This window comes from Propithecus coquereli, unplaced genomic scaffold (assembly GCF_000956105.1).
Source record: "Propithecus coquereli isolate 6110/MARCELLA unplaced genomic scaffold, Pcoq_1.0 Scaffold150, whole genome shotgun sequence".
NCBI classification, from domain to species: domain Eukaryota; kingdom Metazoa; phylum Chordata; class Mammalia; order Primates; family Indriidae; genus Propithecus; species Propithecus coquereli.
Genome location: NW_012139414.1, coordinates 302,446 through 326,920, shown reverse-complemented (window position 1 = coordinate 326,920; position 24,475 = coordinate 302,446). Strand labels below are relative to the sequence as shown.

Genomic DNA, 24,475 nt, shown 5'->3' with positions numbered 1-24,475 from the left:
ATCTAGTCCCAGTGGAGATGGCCCAGAGCGGCTACTCAGCCAACCCACAGAATTGTGAGAAATAACAAATTATTTGCTTTGGGTAGTTTGATACAAACAAAAATTAATGTGTTAACTAATATACTTGTTTTAACAGTGTATTTCATGGCTCCAAAATCAAATGACTTCTGAAAATCAAATCATACACAATTCCTATTGGGATGTCACTCAAAGCCCTGTATGTATTTTCCCCCACAAGTGCTATTGTTAAGTGCCATCTATACCAAACGCAATGAACAGCTGAATTGTGTACAGGACTGTAAGCAAAAGTAAGGACATTTTATTTGCCTACATTCACCCACTGCTCCAGTCTGATCTCACTTTTAATATTAGGAATACAGGATACGATGCACATTACTTGGGTGACAGGTACACTAAAAGCCCTGACTTCATCACTAAACAATTCATCCATGTAACAAAAAAACCACTTGTACCCCCTAATTTACTGAAATTAAACAAAACAAGAAAACAATTAGGAATATGGCAAAGCTCTGCAGAAAGAAACCTCATCAAATGTCTTGAAAAACTCCACACAGACTATGTTTTAATTCTCCCTTGGCTAGTCAAATAATCCTATTCCAAAATTAGTTAAATCAAAATTAGTCAAAAATGTTCTTAAATGTATCCATATTGACTTTATTTTTTAATTTCAGCATATTATGGGGGTACAGATGTTTAGGTTATGTATGTTGCCCTTGCCCCCATACTGACTTCTTTGTAACAATCTCCTCTTTCAGATCTTTGCATCTACAATTTCTCATAGAATCAATGTCATGTTCACTTTCTATGGAATTGTTTACCTGTGTCCAGACCTCTGGTTCTACTTCCATTGTTCCAAGGCTATTCTCAAAAAATTAATTATAAACATTAGTTTAATGAACTCGTCAATTCTGACAACTCACTCCGAACCACACCCTTGTCCTTACTCAGAATCATTCGCTTTTAGAATCAAACTCTTATAACCTCCAATATTTCCAGGCCCCACTTCTGCCTACTGGACTCACTCCTGAACCCTACACCATCCTTCCTTCAGCCTGTTCCCACCAGGCTTTATTCCTTCCTTCCAGGGTTTATCAAGATCCATCAATTCAACTATTAATATCAACTTTCTTGTGCTTGTCCATCTGCTACACCATCCCTAAAACACTCAAATGCCCAAGATCTAGGGGAGGGAGGGAGGAAGAGAACTACAGCTGGAGTCACTACAAGCTGCCTGACAATCCTAGGTCACTCCTGCCTCCTCGCAGAGAAATGTGATCACCAGTTAAGCCAATTTTAAGGCCTTCTGTCTACAAATAACTATCCCTAACACTGTCTCTTCTATGAGGGCCAAAAAAGGTGTTTCTTCCCTGTGTATTCCTATTGGTCATTCTCTTTCCTGTATTCTCTCCTCTCCTACTCTTTCCTCTTGACATACAGTCCACTTTCAGGTTTAAAATAAACAAACAATGCCGTTTGATCCCATCACTTCCTGTTTCCTTCAAAATCAAGGTTCTGGAAATAATTCTAAACTTGTGACCATTTCTGCAATCTTTCACTGACTCCTCACTACCACTGTAATCACTATAAAGTCATCAAATTGTCTTCCTACTTCACAAATCCAGCATTCTTTGTCTTTACCTTAAATCCTAATTCACAAAAGAATCTAACTGATGACCACTGCTCCTCCTTTGCAAGCATTCTTTCCTGTCTTTTCTTCCTCATTCCAGCCACTACTTAAGTGCCAACCATTCCCCAGGGATTCACGTTCTGACCTCAAATCTACATTTTCCCTTGGTGACCTTCTTATATGCAAGGGTTCAACTACCACCGGCAGACAGAAGACTCCCACTAGAATGTCAGTTCCATGAGGGCAGGGGTATTACATTCTCCAGCTCTCAGACCAGCCTGGTTATTAGTGGGTCCTAAATATTTGTTTACTTAATGAATTAATAATAGGTAACACTGAGTACTTTCGCTGTGCCAGGCTGTCATGCCTTTCACACTAACCTGTAGCCAAGTGAATTTGTCTCCACTTAAATATTTCCTCAACCTCAGCATGACCACAACTGAATTCATCTTTTCCATCATTTTCCCTCCTTTCTCACTCCATCTCCAGCCATCCATTTCTCCCACTGAAACCTGCCCTCCAGGTCCTTGTCCATGTACTCATCCCTTAAGATCCCTGCAATCTTGAACTAATCAGCCTCCCTCCTGGACCGCCTCACTGTTCTCCTATTCAATTTTCACATTGCTGCCCGTGATCTGTGCAGACCAAAAATTAGATTATGGTCCTCTTTAACCTAAAATGGCTCTCCATAGCTTAAGGAAAAACGAACGAACAAAACTCCCCAAGGCCCTTCACGAACTGGTTCCTGTTAATCTCTTGAGATTCACTCCCTGCTACCCCCTCAAATGCACGCCACTGCAGCATCCCCTGAATGCAACTTACAGTGAATAAATAATCATGCAAAAGATTCTTGCTCCTTCTACATCCTGAAATTAAATATGCTATTCCAGCCTGTGCAAGAGACCCAATCTCTACAAAAAATAAAAAAAAATAAAAACAAAAGCACCTTAGGTGAGCATCGTGGTATCCCCCTGTAGTCCCTGCTACTTGGGAGGCTAAAGCAGGAGGATCCCCTGAGCCCAGCCAGCAGTGTGAGGTTACAGTGAGCTATGATTACACCACGGCACTCTAGCCTGGGGCAACAGAGGAAGACCCTGTCTCAAAAAAAAAAAAAAAAAAAAAACAAAAAAAGAAACCACGCTATTCCCTTTGTCTGGATATTCCTTCCTCCAACCTTTCCCCCTCCCTCGAGCCCCGAAAAAAAGACACTGCTCAGGCCTCACTTTTTCTAGGAAACCTTCCCTGATGCCCAGTGTGAATTCAATGTCCTGTGATTCACAGCACTCTGAAATTACCTCCGTTTTTTTGGTGGAATATTCCTACAAATGTTCAATAACACCCGCATCACAACTCTATCTTCCCTATGTGATTTTGGATCGGTATCATTCATTTCTCCCACCTGCCTGGAATGTCTACAAGATACTCAAATGCCTACATTCAAACACTCAAATGTCTACAAAAATATTTTATACAAAATATAAAAACTAGCATCTTTCTTCCATTCACCTTCACCTAAATCCTCTCAAAACATGTTCCATACTCCAATTTGTGAATTCCACACAAAACCATATTACTTTTGATATAAAAAAAATTATTATCTTCCTCCCAAATCTACTTCTTTTGAGTGAGGTGTAACCTTCCATTCAGTTCTGAGTGGCATCCTTTCACCTCCTTGGCAATACCTGTTAAGACTGCAATACCAAAACTACAGTACTTACCTCCTCATGTTAAAAATCTTAAGTTCTCCTTTGTTAAATGATACTTAAAACATGCTGCAATCATGGGATCAAATGATGTTTTCTAAAAGAAACTGGATTACACTTGTATTGAGTAATGTATCTTAGGACTAGTTCTAAAGGAAATTTGTCCTACTGTATCCAAACCTAGACTACACACCACTGTCTTAAGGTCAGCTAAACGGAAAATTCATAAAATATGCCATAGCTTGAAGGATTTTCCATGCTTTTGCAAACAACTGAACATATACTAAAATTAACAAAAATAGATCAATTGAGACCACAGCTAAAACATCCACTTTACCTATGACCCCTTTTCGAAAACTAAAAAAACTTTTTAAAAAAGAGCCTTAGATTTAGGAGAAAAAACACTTAGCTCGAGCCTTAGGCAAATCAAACATATCCACTTATAAAATGGGAATAATATCACATTATACAACTGTTGTGAAATTAAATGGGAAAAGTATATAAAAGTATTTCCCAAGGTGACAGCATATGTCAAACTATATTGCAATATTTTATCTACTAGTAATATAAAAATCTTCTAAAGATTTTAGTCAGTGCAGAAATTTACAGAACAGATATTAAAAAATTCACTGAAAAGTATGCTAAGTTTTCCACTGTGGCCCAAATGATTAGTTAACTCAACATTCTGGAGTAATGCTATGCTGCAACAGCTCAGTAAATTATGGTACTGACTTAAATTTTTACAACAGATCCCAACACTTGCTAAAGAGTCTTTAGTCATCATTTATTAATTCTCATACGCACACAGCCAGATGAACAGAGAAAACCCAGATCAAAACACAAGGAACTGTAAAACCAAAATAAGAGCTATTCATTCAGCAAGTGTTTCTGAGGATCTATGTGCCAGTTCTAAATAGGTAGTCAGTAAAAATATTTTAAAATATATTTAAAATGTATTTTAAAAATTGAATCTGTTACTATAGCTGTTTGAAGTTTACCACATTATTTTTCCTTCCTCAGTAAGTGGATCTAGTTCCAAAAATCTAGTCTCTTTCTTCAGGATCATCAAATCATGAAAAATCATTAAATTGGTCAGCTCCACACTTCCGAACACGGATTCAAATTCAGGCTGTCTGGGCCTAGACAGCGTGTATTTATTTACATATACACACAAACCATTATTTTATTTATATATGGACACACACATTTAAACTCTATGACACGCAGTCACAGAGTATACTATTAAGGCAAAAATTATTTTTTAAAAAATGTTTGGGGCTAGGCACAGTGGCTCACACCTATAATCCTGGCACTCTGGGAGGCCGAGGCAGGAGAATCACTTGAGCCCAGGAGTTTGAGATTGCAATGAGCTATGATGATGCCACTGCACTCCAGCCTGGTGACAGAGTGAGACTCTATCTCTAATAAAATAAAATAAAATAAAATAAAATAAAATGAATTTAAAAATAAAAAAAAATCCTTGGCAGGCAACAAAACCAAAACTGGTTTATTTCACATAGCTCCCAACGAAACAACTGGGTGTTAGCTCTTCTATCAAATTAGTGATTATTATCAAAAGCAACAGAATTGCCAGTTAAAAGGGGCAGGGGGCACCAAAAAACGGGGCCAGAACGGTCCTGTGATGTTAGCAGAACTCTTCCTTTAACCCACGAGTGCAACACCATCTTCTCTCTACCCATTCACGACCCAGCCAGCTTTCATCCCCCCACGGGAGTCAAGGCTGAGGGAGGCAGTGCTCGGCTATTAATTTAAAGGAAGTGCTCCTTTTAAAATCAGGGAAAAAATTGTTAACAGCCATCTGGATTAAATAAATGCTTATGCAAGAAACTACACTTTGAGGTTGCCAAATGTGAACGTAAAGAGATTTTGTTAGTAATTTGAGCATTTGCGGCAAATAGGGATAATTTTAGGTAGATAAAAGTCATTTTACAAAAAAATTATCCCAAAGGAGGCATGAAGAGTAGAAAAGTATATAAATACGAAACTGGCCAATATGCTGAAAAACGGTGAAACTGGATATATGGGGATTTATCATATTATTCATCCTTATTTTTGTATGTTTGAAAGTTTCCACTAGTGAAAGAAAAAGAAAAAGCAACCATTCCAACCACAAGAAAGAAATAAAAAGGAGTTGGGGCCTTGTCCCAAGTAAGCTAGCAGTCAACCTCCCCTCTGCTTCAACGTCATCTTTCTTTCTAGAGTAGAAAGGGCAATGGGTGCCTTTCAAATTTTAAACTATTTGTATATAATACCTATACAAACGATTAAATTTTTCAAAAAAATTTTTTTCTAGGAGGCCAAGACAGGAGGATTGATTGAGGTCAGGAGTTGGAGACCAGCCTGAGCAAGAGTGAGACCCCGTCTCTACTAAAAATAGAAAAAATTAGCTGGGCATGGTGGCTACTTGGGAGGCTGAGGCAAGAGGATCGCTTGAGCCAGGAATTTGAGGTTGCTGTGAGCTAGGCTGACACCACGGCACTCCAGCACCGGTGATAGAGTGAGACCCCCCCAAAATTTTTTTCTTGGTAGAGACAGGGTCTCATTCTGTCAGCCAGACTGGAGTGAAGTGGCAAGATCACAGCTCACTGCAGCCTCGTACTCCTGGGCTCAATAGCTCCTCCTTTGGCCTCCCAAAGTGCTGAGATTACAGGCGTGAGCCACCACGCCCCACCCTTTTCAAAACTTTTAAGAGATAATACTCAGTACAAGTGAGAGCCTTAAAAATTATTCTTATCTATTTTTTTAGCAATTCCACTTTTGAATGTGTCTTAAATGCATAAATCGTGTTTAAAGCTTTAGCTACAAAGATTCCAGATGCTCCTCGACTTAACAATTGGTTTATAGGGGGACAACCACATCATAGTAGAGGAGCTTATTGAATGTCTATCACTTTCCAACCAACAAAAATTCGAAAAATCATCACAAATAACCCTCTGCATTGATATCAATATTTACAAATGTAAATTTGGAAAATAGCCTAAATGCTAAATAAAAAAATTAAATTATGACACATCCACAGGATTATTCAGTCACTGAAAATACTAATAACAGAAGAAAATACCATTGAAATAATGTCAAGTAAAAATGGCAAGGTAAAAAAGCAAGCTAAAAACTGTAGACAAGACATTATGGAAATATTCCTGCATGTTAATCACTTATGGTGATTCTTGTCATCCTCCTCCCCGCAAATTTCTAGCATCCTAAAGGCACTGACATTTTTGTCTTCAGTAATCCCGTTGATGACAGCCTTCCCAAAACTAGACTCCCTTAGACAAGCATAAGCACTCCAAAATCCAAGATATTCTAGAATCTTCCTTTCCTACTCACTTGTCCCCATTAGCTTTCCTTGCCTCAGAATGCCCTTTTCCATTATTCATATCTTCCTCTCCTGTTATCTTTGCCCTTCTAGATAGGGTCATTTTTTTTGAACCTAGCAGAAAAGAAACTGGTGTCTACTTCTATCCCACAATGTAGTTAGACCAGATGTAGGTCCTACGTGAAGAGTGGGGTATGATTCGAGAATAGCATCCACCCACTATAGCCTGACCATGCCAGGTAGGCCCTCACATAAATGCACGCCGGCAGGGAGTACGGGGTTATGACTTGCATGGCTACTATCCATGCTGGACCTCCGTGCAAAGACGTGCTCACTATTTCATGCTAGATTGCTACAAAAGGAGAGTACTGCATAGAACAGATTCAGTCAAAAAAACTTCAAGCTTAGTTCTACATCTGTAAAGTCCTATACACCATAGGCAACTTGGTTTCCTAGGTCTAGGTTTTTTAAAATGGTAGCGTAATGTCGTATTAATAATTCCTTTTAGTAAGCTAAAGCAATTTAAATGACCTCTATGGCTTCAAAAGAAACCCGCCTTTTTGAAGCCTTCCCCTTGCTCCCTCTGCCATTCCTCACTACTCTGCCCACTGCAGCTGCTCTGCACACTCTGCCTGTTGGGGGTGGTACGTGACTCCTCTTCGGCTACTGTCATTACATGTTCAGTTGCTGTCACTGTCATTTTCCCAGTCTGGACACACCTATTCAGAAGGGAAAGCTGGGTACCTGGGTCTCACTCACCAAGACTGGCTTTTGATAGAGCCAAAGATGAGGGGGACCAATTACGTTATTTGGGATTTTATTTTTAATGTCATGTTAAAAACCTACATTTGTAAGAATACTTTCTTTTCTACTTACCTACTCACAACCAAACTTAGTGTATCTCTTTCTATAGGACACACCCTTACAAATGAAATGCTGATGGCAATTTGGCTTAGACTTCGCCAGTTCTTGAAAAGAAAAAAGACTCATGCAAATGGTCTCTAAGATTTACAATATTTATTGCTTCTACAAAATCATGGTTATCAAACCAATTATTTAATTATTTATCTTCAAATTAATGCTTTTTTTGGGCAACTTTTATCACTTTTCATGTCACTAGTTTTCTACCACTCAAACATATCAATTAGTTTAGTAAAATAACAAAATTTCCGAGATTTCTACAAATGCCAATTTAAAGTAAGATAATACGGGTTGGTGGTTAATCACATAGGCTGGAATACCTGGTAAAGTGCTACGAAACAGAGCTTTAAAAAGGCAAAAGAGAAGATAGCGGTTTATTAAATGAAAAGTGATTTTTCCCTTTGACCATTAAACATATAAAGTGGTCCTTGCTTCTTCTCTTCCATGTTCCATGGAATGTGGTAGGAAAACAGAAATAATCCTTGCCAGATAAAAGGTTAGGGCTGGTGATATTGGGGGTGAGAAGGGAGGAAGGTAACTCTCATTCACTTTTTATTCAGTTCCTGACAACAATGGATTTAGTATCTTACACACTGGTGTCCCATTAGTTTAGACTACCATGCTGGAATAGCTCACCAATCTCAGGACTGCATAGGGTTCATGAGAGCACTACCACCACACAGGAGGCAAATCATTTAGAATAAAGTCAGCCTTGGGGCTGAAAATGAGTCATGAGAACACCAGCAAAATTTCCATCATCTGCAAATAGTTAATGGTTTGCTCAGATGTCAGATCAATTATTCTTATTTACTTGGGTAAACATTACATGGCTTTTAAGTTCTATAACTTTTTAAATGGAAATACAAAACAAAGTTAACTAAAGCTAAGTCCCTTTTTTCAGTTTATGCTGAAAAGGTTGAGATGTTAGAAAACACAGACAAAGGGATAAACAATTATCACTGGCTGCGAGCTGTTGTGGGCACTTCATTATTGACACATTCCTGAATCGGTAATCATGTTTTTAAATCCAGCCAGCCATAGTCCAGACCAGTGCCACTTTTTTAAAATACCATTTTCTCATTTTTTGAACTAGATAGAGGCGATGGCTGCACAACATTGTGAATGTACTAAATGCTACTCGAGTGTACACTTGAAATTTTATGTTATGTGACTCTGTTAAGGTTATGTTATGTGACTTCTACCTCAATAAAAACAAAATCATTTACAATAATTTAGAAATTGGCCTAATAAATAAGGCTTCCCCGAGTACTAGAGATGAAATTCCACCCTGGGTGTGCCATTAATCCAGAGGACTCTTAATAAGGATGCACGTTTAGCACATCTTTTATCTCAACAGAATTCAAAGACACATGAGATTTTCTAAATTAGAAAAAGCACTTAATATTCATTTCAGTTATTTTGAAGGATAACACATACAAAGCAAACTGTTAGCTGTATTCTTTCTACCCCAAAGAAGAGAACAATTCAAACCACATGACTTAGAATAATGGTTGGCAGAACTCCACCTCTGAAGGGCCTGCAGAGGTGTCATTACTCCATTAGCGATAATGGCTATTGATCTAGCCTCCTGGAAGAGCTAGCAGGAAAAATGGAATATTTAAGATAGTAAGAATTTCAAAGTCTATTGATTTTAGCAGGGAGATTCACATATATATATATATACACATATATAAAATTACGAAAGCCTTTTGCCACCCATGCCCGCCCCCCACTGAGTTAAATTGCTTAACCCAGTAATTTCAACAAATTTAGTAGCCCAGAACCTTTTTCTCCCCCCTGAGGCAAGTACCAGTAGCCTACTTAGTATATTAACTTCTCAAGAGGCTATTAAAAAGCCAAAGGACAAGCCAGTATTGTCTAACAAGTAGGAATCATCTAGGTGTTCACTCTCTCCTTAAATGCAAGACTAAACATCTGTCTTAAAAGACCTAACTTTTCTTTCCCCCTTTTCAAAATACTGCACTAATTACAGTATTTCTATCCTGGTCACCGACATACAACTATCCTTTTGCATGGATCCCAACAGTGCCATTACTAGGATAATTTCCTTAAATGCAAATAAATTTTAATCTCTCTTATCATCAGGATGATTTCAGCCTTAAGCAAGAGCTCACTTGAGCAGTAAGACTGAGTTTTTTCTTTGTACCTTCCAAAATCTCCATGATGACTTTCATAAACAAGGAAAGAAACAGTTTAAGTAGTTGCCATTTTGGAGAACCGACTACATTCTTTATTTAATCCCCACAACTTTTTCAAGTAGTTACTGTCCCATTTTATAGATGAGGAAAATGAGGATCAGAGGAAAGCCTATTTCTTCAAAGTCACAATAAACAAGTTTAAAAAGGGTTTATATTACAAACTATTGTTTTCTCATATTCTATCAAGAAGCATATAGTAAAAGACAACCTTCCCAAATCCTGATCTAAAATGTTTAAAATTTCTATTTTTATTCCATCATTGTCCAATATCTTAAATAAGTGAGATGAAGGTTTAACAATATTAAAGCATCTTATAAACTTTTGTGACAAAACTAGAAACAGGAAGGTGAATATGGCCTATCTAGAGGTCACTGATACGCACGTCTAAGGGTAAATGAAATTGCTATTTTTTTGACCAACTCTTATCTGGTAGAAGATGAAGTGCTCAACTCCACCTGGCTTATCAGCTAATTTCTGCATTACCTTGGACAAATGCCATTTGCATACTCCCTACCAGCCCTTAGGTGCATTGCAGCCTCTGTGTCATTGTGTGTGACATCATTGGGTTGCTATGGATATAGGTGCGAGGTCACTCGCCTTCCTGTGGAACTAGAAACACGGAAAAATTAGAAGAATCTAAATAACACAAACTAAAGATATTTCCAATATTGATACCTATTAAATGTGCAACTTACATCATCTGAGCATTAAAATGTAAGACAGCAACTGTGGCCACATATTAATACAGCCGTATTCCCAATTTCAGAACCATTTCCCTTAGTAAAATAAAAACCTTTTTTTGTTAATGTAGGTGGTTTGAATATAAAAGGTACTATCATCTTTTGAGAACTAGCCAAGTTATTCAAGAATTGATCTGTAATACTTGTTATACTTCATTTAAAAGATTTAACATGCAAGGTACACTCCTTCATCCACTTCACACCGGAGATGCATTCTAAAACCTTTGTTACATAAGGCAGGAAGTCAAATATTAAGATCGTGGGAGACATAAATCATTAATTTTTCCACCTTTAACAAATGTTCAATATTTCCCCCCTCTAATATTAAAACTGGTTGACAACCCATTAGATAAATGTAGTTAGTGACAAAATGGTGTAACACAAGCAGGAATCTGCATCCCAGACAAAATGCGACAACTGGAGATCAGTAGTCTCTTTTCATCAGCATGAGGATGCACCACCTTTTTTAAAAAACCTCAGATATAGCTAAAACAAATTTTTAAAAAAGACTTTTTCTCCTTTAAAATAACTCCTCCCAGCCTCCACCCAGTCTAGGCTCTCTGCAATATGACAAATGCAGAATCTTCTGGAATGACTTGAGACTGCCTCCCACCACCGCTTTGTTTGCAATATCAGATCAGACAGAATATTTTTTTCAACTTATAGGAATTTCAACAGACGCGTGCCTGTATTCAAAAAAGAAACAGCTTATGTCACAAATTGAACCAGTCAGCTAAATTCACAACCTTTATTTTAAAGGCAATACCTACCCTTTTCAATACAAAAGCATCAGAAAAAATGGAGATGACATGTTGAGAACGATCAATGAAAACGCTATCGAGACAAACGTTCCCCCTTCCTAAAAGCCAGAGGACTTGCTTTGGAGAATGGAGAAGAGGAGCCTTTTGTTAAGAAAAACGTGAACAAGGTGGTTTCGATTTTGCACCATTAAGCCCAGGTTTTCAGGAGAGCCTGCATTTTTTCCTACGGAGGTTCTAAAGGATCTGTCAGGAGACACAGTGAAGAAGATTTGGGGGTGGGGGGAGGTGTGGAAAACCGGGAGACCTGCTGAGTGAATGGGAAAGGCGCCGCCCAGACACCAGGGAGAGAAAGAGGAACCGCATCCATGCGGTCCCCCGCCCCCACGCCTAGGCTGGGAGGAGGGGAAGTGGGGCACAAAGGATGCGCACAGCCCCCGCTCAAGGCCCCTGCGTACCCGCAGAAGCGGGGGCCAGAGACCCCGCTCCAGAGGCCAGCCCAGCAAGATCCTGCCCCAGCCCGAGCCCGCGGAGGGCCTCGCGGACGCAAGAGAGAGCCCCGCGTCACAACCTGGGTCCATATCGCTATCAGGACCCTCCCCAGCCCCTCAACGAGAGTAATGGGGCGGCCACCCTGCAGTAGCGACAGGCGACTGGCCCCTGGGCCTTCCATGCCAATGTCCGTGTCTCTGGAGGAGCTGGGGCCAGGCGGGGGGAGGGGAGGAGATACTCACGTTCTTCATGGCCGCGGCCATGTCGTCGTAGCGCTCCGCCTGCTCGGCCAGCCGGGCTTTCTGCACCAGTTGCTCGCGATCCACCATCTTCGCGGGCTGCGTCGGGCCGGAGGAGGAGACTGGGGCGGCCTGAAGGGCTTGGAGGGCGGCTGCGGTGCGGCTGGAGCCCGTGTGCCGGAGGGACCGACCCACGAAGCGAGCGACTGAAGCGACAGCGGCGGCGCAGAGAAAGCGGCTGGAGCTGCGACCGCGGGACCGGGCGCAAGGCGGCTGCGGCTGCTGTGCGTCCCGCGGGCGGACAACCCCCTGCAGCCCCGCCCACGCCGCGTGACGCAATCCGGCCCCGCCCACTCTCCCGCGCGCCCCGCCCAGGCCCCGCCCGGGACCTGCCGCGGCTGGAACCTGTGCTTCTCTACGTGGCTCACCGCCGTCGGCTTCTGAGAGTTCCCCACGCTTTCCCCCGCGCCCCCCAACACTCCCCTTTCTTCACTTCACCCCCGGCCCTTCGTCCCAGCTTCTCCAGACACCCCTCTGCCCTTCCCCCTCACGTCCCTGCCCTGCTAGGCCTCCGGCGCGTGAGCCCCTGGGAGTTGTAGTTCGTCCTGCCGTGGGCTGACACGTTGAGGAGACCAAGGACAAAGGGGCGGTCAGGACTACAACTCCCAGCGGACGTAGCGCGCAGGCGCAGGAAGGATTGGTCGGGGGATTCTAATCCGGCGGCCGCTGGGGACCCCTGGCGGGGATGAGGGCTGCATCAATCTGAGCGAGTGCTGATTCACGGCCCCGCCCCATATTCTCCGGGAAATTACGAGAGGAGGGGGCAGGGGCCTCAGTCCTAGACCCTGTTTCCGAGCTAAAGTAACAGGTCATGGTGGGGGACGGGGTAGGGGAAGGAGAGGTGGCACGTCCACTGTTGAACCAAACTGTCAGGGTGGGGCCCGCCCGCGGAATGGCCGAATTAAGGGGCCAAACCTTGGGGACTGACAGCCCCTCCACCCACAAGGGTCTAGGTCCCCACCCCACCTTGAGGTTCTTGGGCCTGACTAGGTGAAAACATGGACGGACAAATATCGGCTGGCCATACTGGTTAATTTCCAGAAAGGATGCAGCTGTCTGCATGCAGGCTGACCCTGGAGAGCCCCTTCTTTCTCTCCAGGGTGGGGTGCTAAAGATTCAGTTCAGTTACCAAAAGCCTACCCCATGCCTAACACTAGTTGTGCCTAGGGTTTGTTGGTTATCCAACCCTTGCCTCCCCTCCTGAGTCACACATACTGAGGTCATAGTCTTGCATATTCTTGCTCATAGGCTTCCTTGTTAGACATTCCACGTAGCTCACACATCCCATTTTTGACTGCATATTTTATTTATCTCATTTATTCAACAATTATCCATTGAGCACTTGCTATGTTTCAAGCACTCCTCTAAGCAATGAAGTACAGCAGTGAGCAAAACAGACAAAAAGCCCTGCCCAAGAAAATAGGCAAGATAAACATGTAGAGTATGTTAGAAAATGATAAGTGAAAAATAAAAGAGGAGATTATGAAGTGTGTATGAGAACTTAAAATGAAAGAGTTTCTGTAAGGGAATATTCCAGGCTGTATGCTAGATGCTAGAGCAACCCTGTGCTCAAGGAATTCAGAATGTTTTAAGTGCTGTACATATTTTGTTCAAAGAAATTCTTTCAGGATGGATAGGAAGAGGTTCTGAAAAGCTTCTCCAGGGAAGTTGGTAACATTTCCAACCTAATCCTTAAAGGATTGTAGGATCTGAAAGCAGGCAGAAGGCACAGGCAGCAAGACTCAAAGGCAAGTTCCTCCCCTACTTACCTATTCTTTACTTATTTTTTAGAAATGGGGTCTTGCTGTATTGCCCAGGCTAGCCTCAAACTCCTGGGCTCAAGTGATCCTCCTGCCTCAGCCTCCCAAGTAGGTGGAACTACAGGTGTGTGTCACTGTGCTTAGCTTCCCTGATATGTCTGTTGATAGGCAGAGAATCTGATTTGTCTCTTGTTTCAAGTGATGGGTAATGGGGGCAGGAACAGACTCAAGAGTCAGAACATCAGGGGCATTGAATGGCAGGCTAAGGAGTGAAGCTATTATTTTGAAATAAATAGCAAGCTTGTGAGAGATTTCACCAATGGCAGAAAATGATCAGATTTGTGTTTCATCATCTTCATCATCACCATCACCACCATACCTGGCACATGGTAAGTACCTAGAACAAATGAAATGAAGAAATGAATGAAGGAGGGAAGGAAGGAAGGAATGTACTTTGGGGAGACTGCTCTGGCAGAAGTGTAGGAGATGGACTGAGTGGGGAGAGAATCTAGAAATAGTTTTCTCCCCCTCCTCCAACATAGGATCTGGCCTGGCCCCTCTTCTCTTACCACACCACCCAGCAAAATGCAATCCTGCTGGTGAATAAACCCTCCCACTTCCTTCTGTCTCTTGCATGAGTGTTCGCCAAGTCATTCCTCTTCCTTTCTCTTCCTCCCTGCAGGGTAGGCCTGAACCACTCTGGCCTGAGCATAAGTCCGTGGGAATGAGCCCTTACAGCCAACCCCTGGTTGTCCACATGTGGATTAAACATGTCAATGATCCAGGGCCAGATGCTAAATCTCAGGAACTCTCTCTGACCTCTCCACCTCAGTTCCTTCCCTCCGACCAGTCTAATGCAATAAAAAAAAGAAGGGAAAGAAAGAAAACAAAACAGCTCAGGCCAAATCTGTTTGGAAAAAGTAAAGCAGATGCAAAGAAAAGGATGTTCCAGACAGCCAAACAGGAATGACATCTGCAATCTCCACTTCGAGACTTCCCTCCAGTGGTGCAGGGGAGAGCTGGCCGTGCCTTCCTTTCCCTTTGGACTGTTTAAGGCTCTAGGCTTAAAGCTGTAGCTACCCAGCGGCCCTGGCTGTATAGAAGGCTGCTTCAGAGGCGTGACGACATTACACAGAGCAAGTGGCTTCAGAGCCTGGCTTCCTCCTCCACTGCCTGACAGTGCTGAAAGAAACCTGGAACAGGGAGGTGGAGAACCAGCATTCTGGCTTCTGCCTGGCTCCCAGCTGTGTGTGCAAGACCTGTCCCCTCTCTGGGTCTCAATTTCCCCACCTTGAAAATGAGAAATTAAACCAAATGAGCACTAGCTGCCCCACCCAGCTGTGATGAGTCATAGTTCTAGATTCGGCATATTCTTCTTCTGAAATGGAAGGTACTGGCATTCTTTAGCTGTGGAAACAGGGAGTCTGTGCCTGCAGACCTGGGAGATAGTCGAGGCCCAAAGGTCAAGAGGCTCAGAATCATCCCTGTTTTTTAGACAAGGAAGCTGAGACACAGAGAGGCTGTGTGACCAGCCAAAGGTCACACAGCCAGTGACGGACAGAGCCTGAATTCAAACCCAGGCAGATCTTCTGACTCCCAGTAGCAAAGGCGCCCTTTCTTGTGCAGGCCACGAGGATCTACCCTCGGCATCTGCTCAGGAAAGGAGGGCCCTTGCCCTCTGATGACTGACCTGACACAGGGGAACCCTCCACCACCTTCTCCAGTGCTGGAGGACGTGACCTTTCAAATGCATCCTCTCTGGCTGAGTTGGCAGACAAGCAGGCCAGCCAGGGACATTGTTGTCCTGCTGTTTCTGTGCAGTCATAAATCACCACAGCCCCATCCCCTGGCTTCTGGCTTCCTCCTGCGGCTGGAAAGCTCCCTGATTAGTGTAGAAGCAGCAGCAGCAGCATCTGCCAAAGCCGACCAGCAATGCTCCCTGCCCCGTCCTCTGGGAACACGTCCCCGTCACTGCCCTAGCAGGCTGGCCTGCAGTAGGGGCGGAGAACACTACAGATTGAGAAGCAAGGATGACAGGAAATCTCAGTAGTCTGCCTCTCCTTCGGAGGGTCCTGGGCTAGTGGAGGAGGCCTGTGCTCAGAGGCAGGATCCACAAGTTGAAGCCCTGACTTTGACATTAATCTTGCCAGGTGACCTTGGGCAAGTCACTTTACCTCTCTGTACCTCAGATTGTACATCTATAAAATAAAGGAATTGGATGGATGTTTCTTAAGATCTTCCAGGCCCTAGCAACAGCCTTTCAATTAACTGCCCTGTCTTAGCATCTTCCCATCTGCCTCAGTGAAAGACCTGAAAGATCTTTCTAAATGTACCTCTGATCTCCTCCTTCCCTTGCTTGGGCTGTACCACGTGTGCCACCTCTGTTGCACATGGGGCGAAAGTCCCTACTCTAGCCTGGAATTCAAGGCCTCTGCTGAGGGCCCCAGCCTACCTCTCCACCTGCATGTCACATATGGTAACTCAACACACATTTCCCAACCACACAGTGCCCCCTTCTAACCCTGGACCTTTTTAGAAGCTGCTCCTTCTGCTGGGAACTCCTCCTACTCTCACCCACTTTGGCCCCTACCTGCTCATCTCTCAGGCACTGTAAGATGAACTAACTGCTCCCTCCTTGGTCCTCACAGGCTCTCATGCTATGTGCATCAGAGCAGGGCCTAGACCACCATGTTGCATTTATACGTGTATGAGCCTGTCTTCCCCAGGGTCATACAAATAGATTCCTCAAAGACAGACTCCATCTGAGCCACCTCTGATCTCTGAGCCTAGCATGGAGCAGGTGCTCAAGGAAGTTTTGTTCAATTAAAGAGACTCCTCTGTTTTAAGAAAGGAATCACCAGGCTGGGTGTAGTGGCTCATGCCTATAATCTTAGTACTTTAGGAGGCTGAGGACGGAAGATCGCTTGAGGTCAGGAGTGCGAGACCAGCCTAAGCAAGAGTGAGACCCTGACTCTACAAAAAATAGAATAATTAGCCAGGAGTGGTGGCGAGCACCTATAGTCTCAGCTACTGGGGAGGCTAAGGCAGGAAGATCTGGGCTTGAGCCCAGGAGTCTGAGTCTGCAGTGAGCTATGATAATGCCACAGCACTCTACCCAGGAGACAGAGCAAGCCTCTGGCTCAAAAAAAAAAAAAAAGGGAATCACCCTGGTGATGGTCTTACCTCTTGAGGAAGACTTGAAAGGTTTTGTCCCAAAACAAATATTCATGGCCAAGATGCAGGAAAAACCCAGAAAGGCAGAAATATAGACAATCCAAGGAGCAAATTGGGTCACAGCCAGAAAAAAATTATCTTGAAGAAGATCCAGACAAAAGATATTGAAAAAAAGCCTATTGACATGGGGCTGACAACCCACAGAAATTCTCCGCTCCAAGGCACTGGGGCCGACCATTCCTTGCAGAACCAGTTTCTCTAACTCTAGGGCCTCACTCTCAGGTCCTCTAAAACTGATTGGGTTAGAGAGAGGGAGAGATTTAAAAGTCTAATACGTCTTTGCATTTTAAGTTTTGCTTTCTACTGAAAAGAGCCAACTTCAAAATTTACCCCACCAACAGAATGTGTGTCACCATAAAAACTGGGCCACTGTCTCAAACACAGAGACAAGCCGTAAATTCTCAAGAGGCAGAGGAGTCTGGGCTAAAATCTTCTTCTGAAACCCAGCTGTGTGAACTTGGGCCAAATGCTTCACCAGTCTGGACCTTAGGTCCCCCACTGAATTGTAAAAAGAAATCTACACCTTGCCCTTTGAATTGGACTGTGGAATGAATGGCGGTATTCTTTGACTTGGTGTAAGGGTCTGGAGTGAGTGTTTTGACACTTGGAATTCCAACGGAGGGCAAACGATTCACAAGAGACCCACAGTGATGGGGGTGGCGGCAGCCTGCTCATGACATGGGGTAAGCCAGGTGTTTTGTGTTTTTAGAGGATTCCAAGCTGCAGAGAGCCCACCAATTTCAGCTCAGTTCAAGGAAGCATTTTTCTCCATCAGCTGGAGCTGTCCAGTGATGGCATGGGATTCAGGGGCCAGGGACCTGGGAATAAGCAGGGCTAGAAGACCAGTCACTCATGGATGATGCTGAGCAGTGGTCCTCAGCCTGTCTGTGCATCACAATCCCCCTCAACACTTGGGGAGAGCTAGTGCAGAATAGAGTCCCAGACTCAACCCACACATAGTAGGTCAGAATCTCCAATGGCGGAGTCTGAGAATCCGTGTGTCTTCAAAGCTCTCTGGGGGATTTCTCCACCACCAGTGGTCTGCTGAGGTGACCACAGAAGGTTCTGGCAACTCTGAAGGAGGCCGGCCTGGGTTGCCTGAAAAGGAAGTGAAGTGGCCATGAGGCCATCCGGGAGCAGGCTGGAGTGGGTGGAGGAGCTGGCATTTTCTGGTGTTGGCCATTCTGCCAAGTCAGCCTAGCACTAATGCTTTGGGAGTGCAAATCCCACTTGGTCATGTAATAGGAACGCTGGTGCTGATGCAGCAGGCAGACGAGAGTCCAGGCTGCACCGGGGGCAGGACATAGGCACAGACACTCAGCACCAACTCCTTGCTCTGTGCCTGGGGACAGGCAGGGGCAAAAGGCACCCTCTCCACCCTAGCCTTCAGTGACTCAAGGTGACTTAGGACTATGGAGCCTGCATTGCCTTCTGGTTTCACAGCCAGCCAGGTGCCCTCTCTGTCTACCTGGAGTTTGGGGTTTGTGACCTAGAAGGGACTGCAGAGAGACTCTTTTTTGTCCAGTAATGGGAATCCCCGATGTAGCATCCCAGCTCCTTGTTGTCAGCCCTTGCTAGCACACCCCCAGCCACAGGTGATTTACCATTTCCTGAGGTCCCCCCGCCACCGTGGGACAGCCCTCACTTTCCCATGTTCCTTTTCCTACCTTCTAGTGTTAAAAGAAAAAGCATAACCCTTCTTCTCCCCATCAGCCTTTTGCATATGAGGTCAGACTACGTAAAGCCCTCTGGTCTGCACATTGGACAGTCCCCAGGAATAGGTTTGCACCGGGTGCTTTTCTCCTCCATTATGCCCAGTGCATGATGGGAATGGGAAGATGGCCAAAGACATGCATGGCCAGGACATGGGGTTCTCAGCTCTTGACACCACCCCTCTTTGAGTTGTGTGTGCCAAGAGTATTATGCAAGGCCTAAAAGCACTTTATGACAAGTGAAGGTTTGACCTCCAGTCCCAGGGCCACCACCTACAGGGTGGGCTACATAAAAGGTCACCTTGGGATCTATCATCAGTGCTCTGTCTTCTTCCTCCCAAGTCCTCACCTCAGTCTCTAACACTCAGATGGTAAGGAAAGGCCAGTAAGTGAGAAGAAACAGGACAGCAAATGTGTTTTCCCCCATGTCTCAGTGGACAGTAGGGAACCACACTACATATGAGGAATCCAAGGTACTGCAAGGCAAAGTGGAGGGGCCAAGTCATAAACCAGGTTCGAGAGTCTCCTTTCCTCATCCCACCTTCCAGAAGCACCATCTCAGTGGAGGGAATTTCTTCTTCTTTCTTGGCCTCTTTCAGAACCAGTGAAGGCAAGCCTGACTCCCTCCACACAATGGGGTTTGTATATAACCCCATCTATGGCAGGGAAAGGAAACCCCATCTACGCAGAGAAAGACAGGTAGAGGTGGGAGGGGACAGAGGGAGGAAGTGAGTGACCTGGTCACTCCTGGGAGTGAGAAGGAGTGTGGTCTCTGGGGACAGGGAGTGAGTCAGAGCCAAGGCCCTACTAGAGAAGTTGGAGGGAGAGCAGTTTCCAGGTGAACTGCCCAAAGCAGCAGCCATCCATGCTGGATTCAGGAGCCTGGGAGACAGCAGACAGAATACTGGAGATCTGGTTCCACTGATAACTTGCTAAATACCCTTAAACAAATTCCTTCTCTTCTCTGGATCTCTGTCCCTCCTTTGCAAAATGAGGGACCAATGATCCATCAGCTCAAAACAAAATGCTTGGGTTAATACTAAAACTTTCACATTTTCTGGGCTTTGGTGAAATTACCTGAACTCTAGTTATCCTGTGCAGATCAGAAATGTTGAATGAGTTGGGTGCAGTGGCTCATGCCTATGATTCCAGCTACTCAGGAGGCTGAGGTGGGAAGATCACTGGAGACCAGGAGTTCAAGACCAGCCTGGGCAACATAGCAAGACCCCATCTCATACAAAGAAAAAAGAAGAAAGAAAGAGAGAGAGAAAGAAAGAAAGAGAAAAAGAAAAAAAAGAAAGAGGCCGGGCCCAGTGGCTCACGCCTGTAATCACAGCACTCTGGGAGGCCAAGGGAGGAGGATCCCTTGAGGTCTGGAGTTCAAAACCAGCCTGAGCAAGAGTGAGACCCCTTCTCTACTAAAAATAGAAAAAATTAGCTGGGTATGGTGGCATGTGCCTGTAGTCCCAGTTACTCCAGAGGCTGAGGCAGGAGGATTGCTTGAGCCCAGGAGTTAGAGGTTGCTGTGAGCTAGGCTGACACCATGGTATTCTAGGCCAGACAACAGAGTGAGACTCTGTCTCAAAAAGAGAAAAAGAAAAGAAAAGAAAGAAAGGGCTCAGTGACATTTTGGGGATTTCCTAGCTATCAATGACATCATGGGGTTTTCCTGGGTTCTGGAGGTGGGGGAGGGGAGGACAAATAAAAAGCTTCTCAGAAGCACCAAGGTTGGGAATCTGCGGATGGGCTAGATGCTGCCCATCAGATTCTTCAGTCAAGGGGGATTTTAAGCAAAGGAGAGATGGGGTCAGATTTGCATTCTAGAACGGTCACTCCCCCAGCTGGGGTAGAGGGTGAATTAGATGGGGAAGAGACCAGAGGACTGCAGGGGAGCTTCCTGTAATACCAGGGTGAGAGGGGTGGGGGCTGAGTTGGCTGTGGGAGGAGGGTGATGTCCACATGTCTAGGACATGGGTGGAGGGGGACAGTCCCATTCTCTGAGATAGGGTGGGTTTAAGGGAAAGAGAAGGGGTTCAGCGTGGGAAGTGCAGAGTGTGAAAGAGTATGCAGGAGGGATGCCCAGGTTGGGGCTGGAAATAGGAACTTGAGTTCTCAGTGGCAGGGAGAGTCCTGGGCCCCAGAGGAGTGTAAATGAGAAGGGGGGGTATTGGTAGGAGGGGGCAGCAAAGATGGGCCCAGAAAGAGACCTGGGGAGGCATTGGGAGGACCTGGGGTCCACATGTCACAGGGATCATGGGAGGATGTGGCCCACAGGGCCCCACCACAGCACCAAGTGCCCCCAGGAAAGCCACACAAGGACAGAAGAGAGGGACTTTTCACGCGTTGGGGCATCTTTGTTGACCTTGGCAAGTGCATTTTAGAGAGGCCCAATTATAGTGGGTCAGGGCGGCAGGGGCAGAGAGGTGAAGAATGAAGATTTGGAGATGACTGTTTTCAACCATCATTTAATGGTCAGATGAAGGAGGGAGGAACTGATATTGCAGTGGCTCAGGGCAGGAGCAGGAGGAGGGTTTCCTTAGGCTGGAAGAGGCCAGGGGTGGTTTAAATAAATGCAGGAGCCTGGGAAGAGGGAGGCCGGAGAGTGAGGAGTGGGGTGGAGGGCACGGGTGGGCGCTTGTGGCGAGGGAGGCCAGGGGCACTGGAGGAGGGTCCACTGAGGTGGGAGGCGAGTGGATGGACTTCTGAGCAGAGAGCTGGGAGCTTCCTGGGACCCTGTTTCTCTGAGAAGCAGAAGCTGAAGTCATCTGCTGAGTCATGGCAGGAGGAGGGGAACAGGCTGGAGCACAGGCTGGAGCCTTGCAGGAGCCTCTGGAGAGGGTGGGGAAGCGAGCTGGCGAAGGACTGGTCTGTCAAGGACCAGCTGGGCCTGGAGGCCACGTGCCGAGGGGCCCCCATCTGCCCAGCCCCACGGTTTTCTCCAGTGGCTCTCAGCAGCATGGGCCGGGAGCTAAGAAGGTCAAAGTCAGACCACCCAGAGCAGGCAGTGGTTAGCTATGGCCCAGGGAGCAGGGGACAGGGAGCCCAGGATGTCAAAGGAGTGAATGCCCAGATTGGCTGAGGACCAGGCCAGGTTGGGGAGGGAAGGAAGGAAGGAGGCGGTGAGGGGCTAGAGGCCTTGGAGACGCAGGGAGAGGGCACAGTAGAGCGGGGTGCCTGAGGATCAGGAGAGTGGAGTGTCGTGGTTCTCGGAGGTCCCCCAAGACCCATAGACACCCCTGGGGCAGGGGTGCTGATGTAGACTGGAGCTGAGCCCCAGGTTTGAGGAGGTTCACCCTGCAGTACTCTGGTGGGGGACGCCGTGTCTGTGCATGCTGGACTCCCCCAGGACGAGGAAGGGCCTGGGGAAGGAGGAAAGCTGCAGTCAGGGGTCAAAGGCCTTAGGACCAGGCTGTTTGGGCAAGGGGACAGCTCCCAGACCTGAGCCTGAGCAAGGGGGTTGCCCAAGGTGTCTGGGAGGAGCAGCTTGGCAGGAGGACAGCCAGCGGCCTGGGCTTTCACACCTTTCAGTTCTGCCTGGGACAGGGGCCCTGCCACCCTTACATCTTGCTCAGTAACTCTGATCGCTGGGTGGCACTTCCACTTCCGTAAGACGGGGACAATTTGGGACTCTTGGGCTTCATAGTGAGGGAAGAGGAAGCCAAGGGCTTGAATAAATTCGAGCACAACTATGGTATTCCCCTCCCTTGTCATTTTTTCTTATCCATTCACTCATGCAGGCGACTGAGGAGAGGCAGAGCAGGGGCAACTGTGATTCCCAGAGGTTTGGATGTCCTGAGGTTACTCCTGGGACAGGGGAAAGATCAGGGTGGAAATCCCAAGGCAGACAAAAAACAAAAAACAGAGATGAGAAAAGGGTAATGACAGAGAAACAGACACACGGTGGTAGAGACATAGCCCCAGAGAGAGACTGAGAGAGAGAGACAAGGACCCAACAGAGGCACAGACAGGGAGACAGACGCTTGAGACAGAGATGGGGAGAGAAAGTGCTGAGCAGCCTGGCCAGGTGCCCAAGACTCATCCCGGAAGCTGCTGGGCTGGGCCCAACCAGTGCAAGATGGATGGCTGCTCCGGGCAGGCAGAGGCCATGGGGCCAGGCAGCTGGGCCGTCTCTTCCATCTGCACAACCTGCTGCAGAAAGCCCAGTGACCCTGTTTCCCCACAGACAGACTGAGGCATGCACCTGAGGGTTTCCTCAAGGGCAGAATGAGGTCATAGAAGGTGCTGCTTTGGAGGCACAGACTTCAGTTCTGCCTCCCACTAGCTGTGAGGTTTGGCAGCCACTGAGCCTCTTGCAGTCTTCATTCTTATCTGTAAAATAGGAACAACCAACACAATCCTCAGTGATCCTGACATGTCCTCAACTACCCCACAGACACATGGACCTAGGTGAGACTGGGGCACAAGGGTGTCCTTCAGGTCCAACAAGAACTTGGAGTTAACAAATGCCTCCTGTACTCAACTCCTTTGGGGAGAGTTTCAAAAATCCAGCCAAGCAGTTTGAGCCGAGGGTGGTGAGTAGTGAGAGTAGGTTGTGATCCCAGCTCCCAGAGCTGTACAACTTATAAAGATGCCACCAATTAAGGGCTCCTGTCCACCACTCCTTTGCTCCCAAAGCCCAGGACTGAGTCGTTATGCTGGGTGCCAAGCCCCTCTGTGATAAGAAAGAAAGAACATGTTTCACTGCTGTTCTTACCCATCCAAGGGATCTGCCCCAGATGGTGGCCCCCGACAAGTGGGCTGGAAGAGACCCTCCTGATCACCAAGGTCACCTGTAACCTGTCTTCATCCTGCCTCTGCACCATTCATTCGCCCATTCATTCATTCAAGTGTTGACTGTCTATGAGATGCATAAAGTCTGCTAGACAAATAATGACAAGTGATGAGAGAGTAAACCCCAGGAGGGGACATGGAGGGAGCCCATCTCCCCATCCCCACCCACCATATCCATGGCCTTCAACCCCAGCTAAATGCTCTCTCTTCCAGAAAGAAGGCTTCCCGGAACTTCTACTAGGCATGTCTTTCTTCTGCCTCCCAGGTCCACAACATTCCTCCTCTAAAGCCCCCAACACTAGGGTCTTATACAAGAGCTAGGCATGTATATGCATTGTATCCCTATAGACTGTCTCCTCTTTGGGGACAGAGCCCATATCCTGTTCATCTTGGCATTCTACAGAACCCAGCGCAGCAGCAGGTGATGAGAGTTCCAAGGCTATATATTATGTGTCTTTGAACCTCAACGTAGTTCAATAGATGCATTATAATTTTAAGCCTCAGTTTCCTCACTTGTAAAGTAGGGACAGTAATCTTCATTTCCCAGTGTGGCCAGGTGGATCAAATGAGATGCTGCATGCAAAGTCTCTTGGCAAGCTGCAGGCTGTTAAGCTCTGCACAAACGTGGGCTGTTACTAATAATATAGCAATCTTGAGACCGGAGCTGGACTCAGAGAGGCAGGGAGCAGGCATCCCTCTGTCTGCAGCTTCTCCTCGCCTGCCTAATAGTGATGCAGGGACTCTCTGAGCCAGAAACAACCCAAACGTGGGCAGCCAGACTGCAGAGGGAAGAGAAGCCAGTGAGACCCCAGATACCCAGGTTCCAAGTGTGCCTCTAGCTCAGGGTGAGTGACCTTGGGT

General features: G+C 45.9%; 1 protein-coding gene across 1 annotated transcript in view; it reads right to left on the bottom strand.

The window, feature by feature from the left end:
• The window catches only part of YWHAG (tyrosine 3-monooxygenase/tryptophan 5-monooxygenase activation protein, gamma), a 26,949-nt gene extending 14,562 nt beyond the window's left edge, over nt 1-12,387 (bottom strand). The window contains exon 1 of the mRNA XM_012640278.1: nt 12,061-12,387. Within this exon, the coding sequence (XP_012495732.1) occupies nt 12,061-12,147 (87 nt within the window). The 5' untranslated portion in view covers nt 12,148-12,387. The remainder of the gene's footprint in view (nt 1-12,060) is intronic.
• Between the last annotated feature and the right edge of the window lie 12,088 nt (nt 12,388-24,475).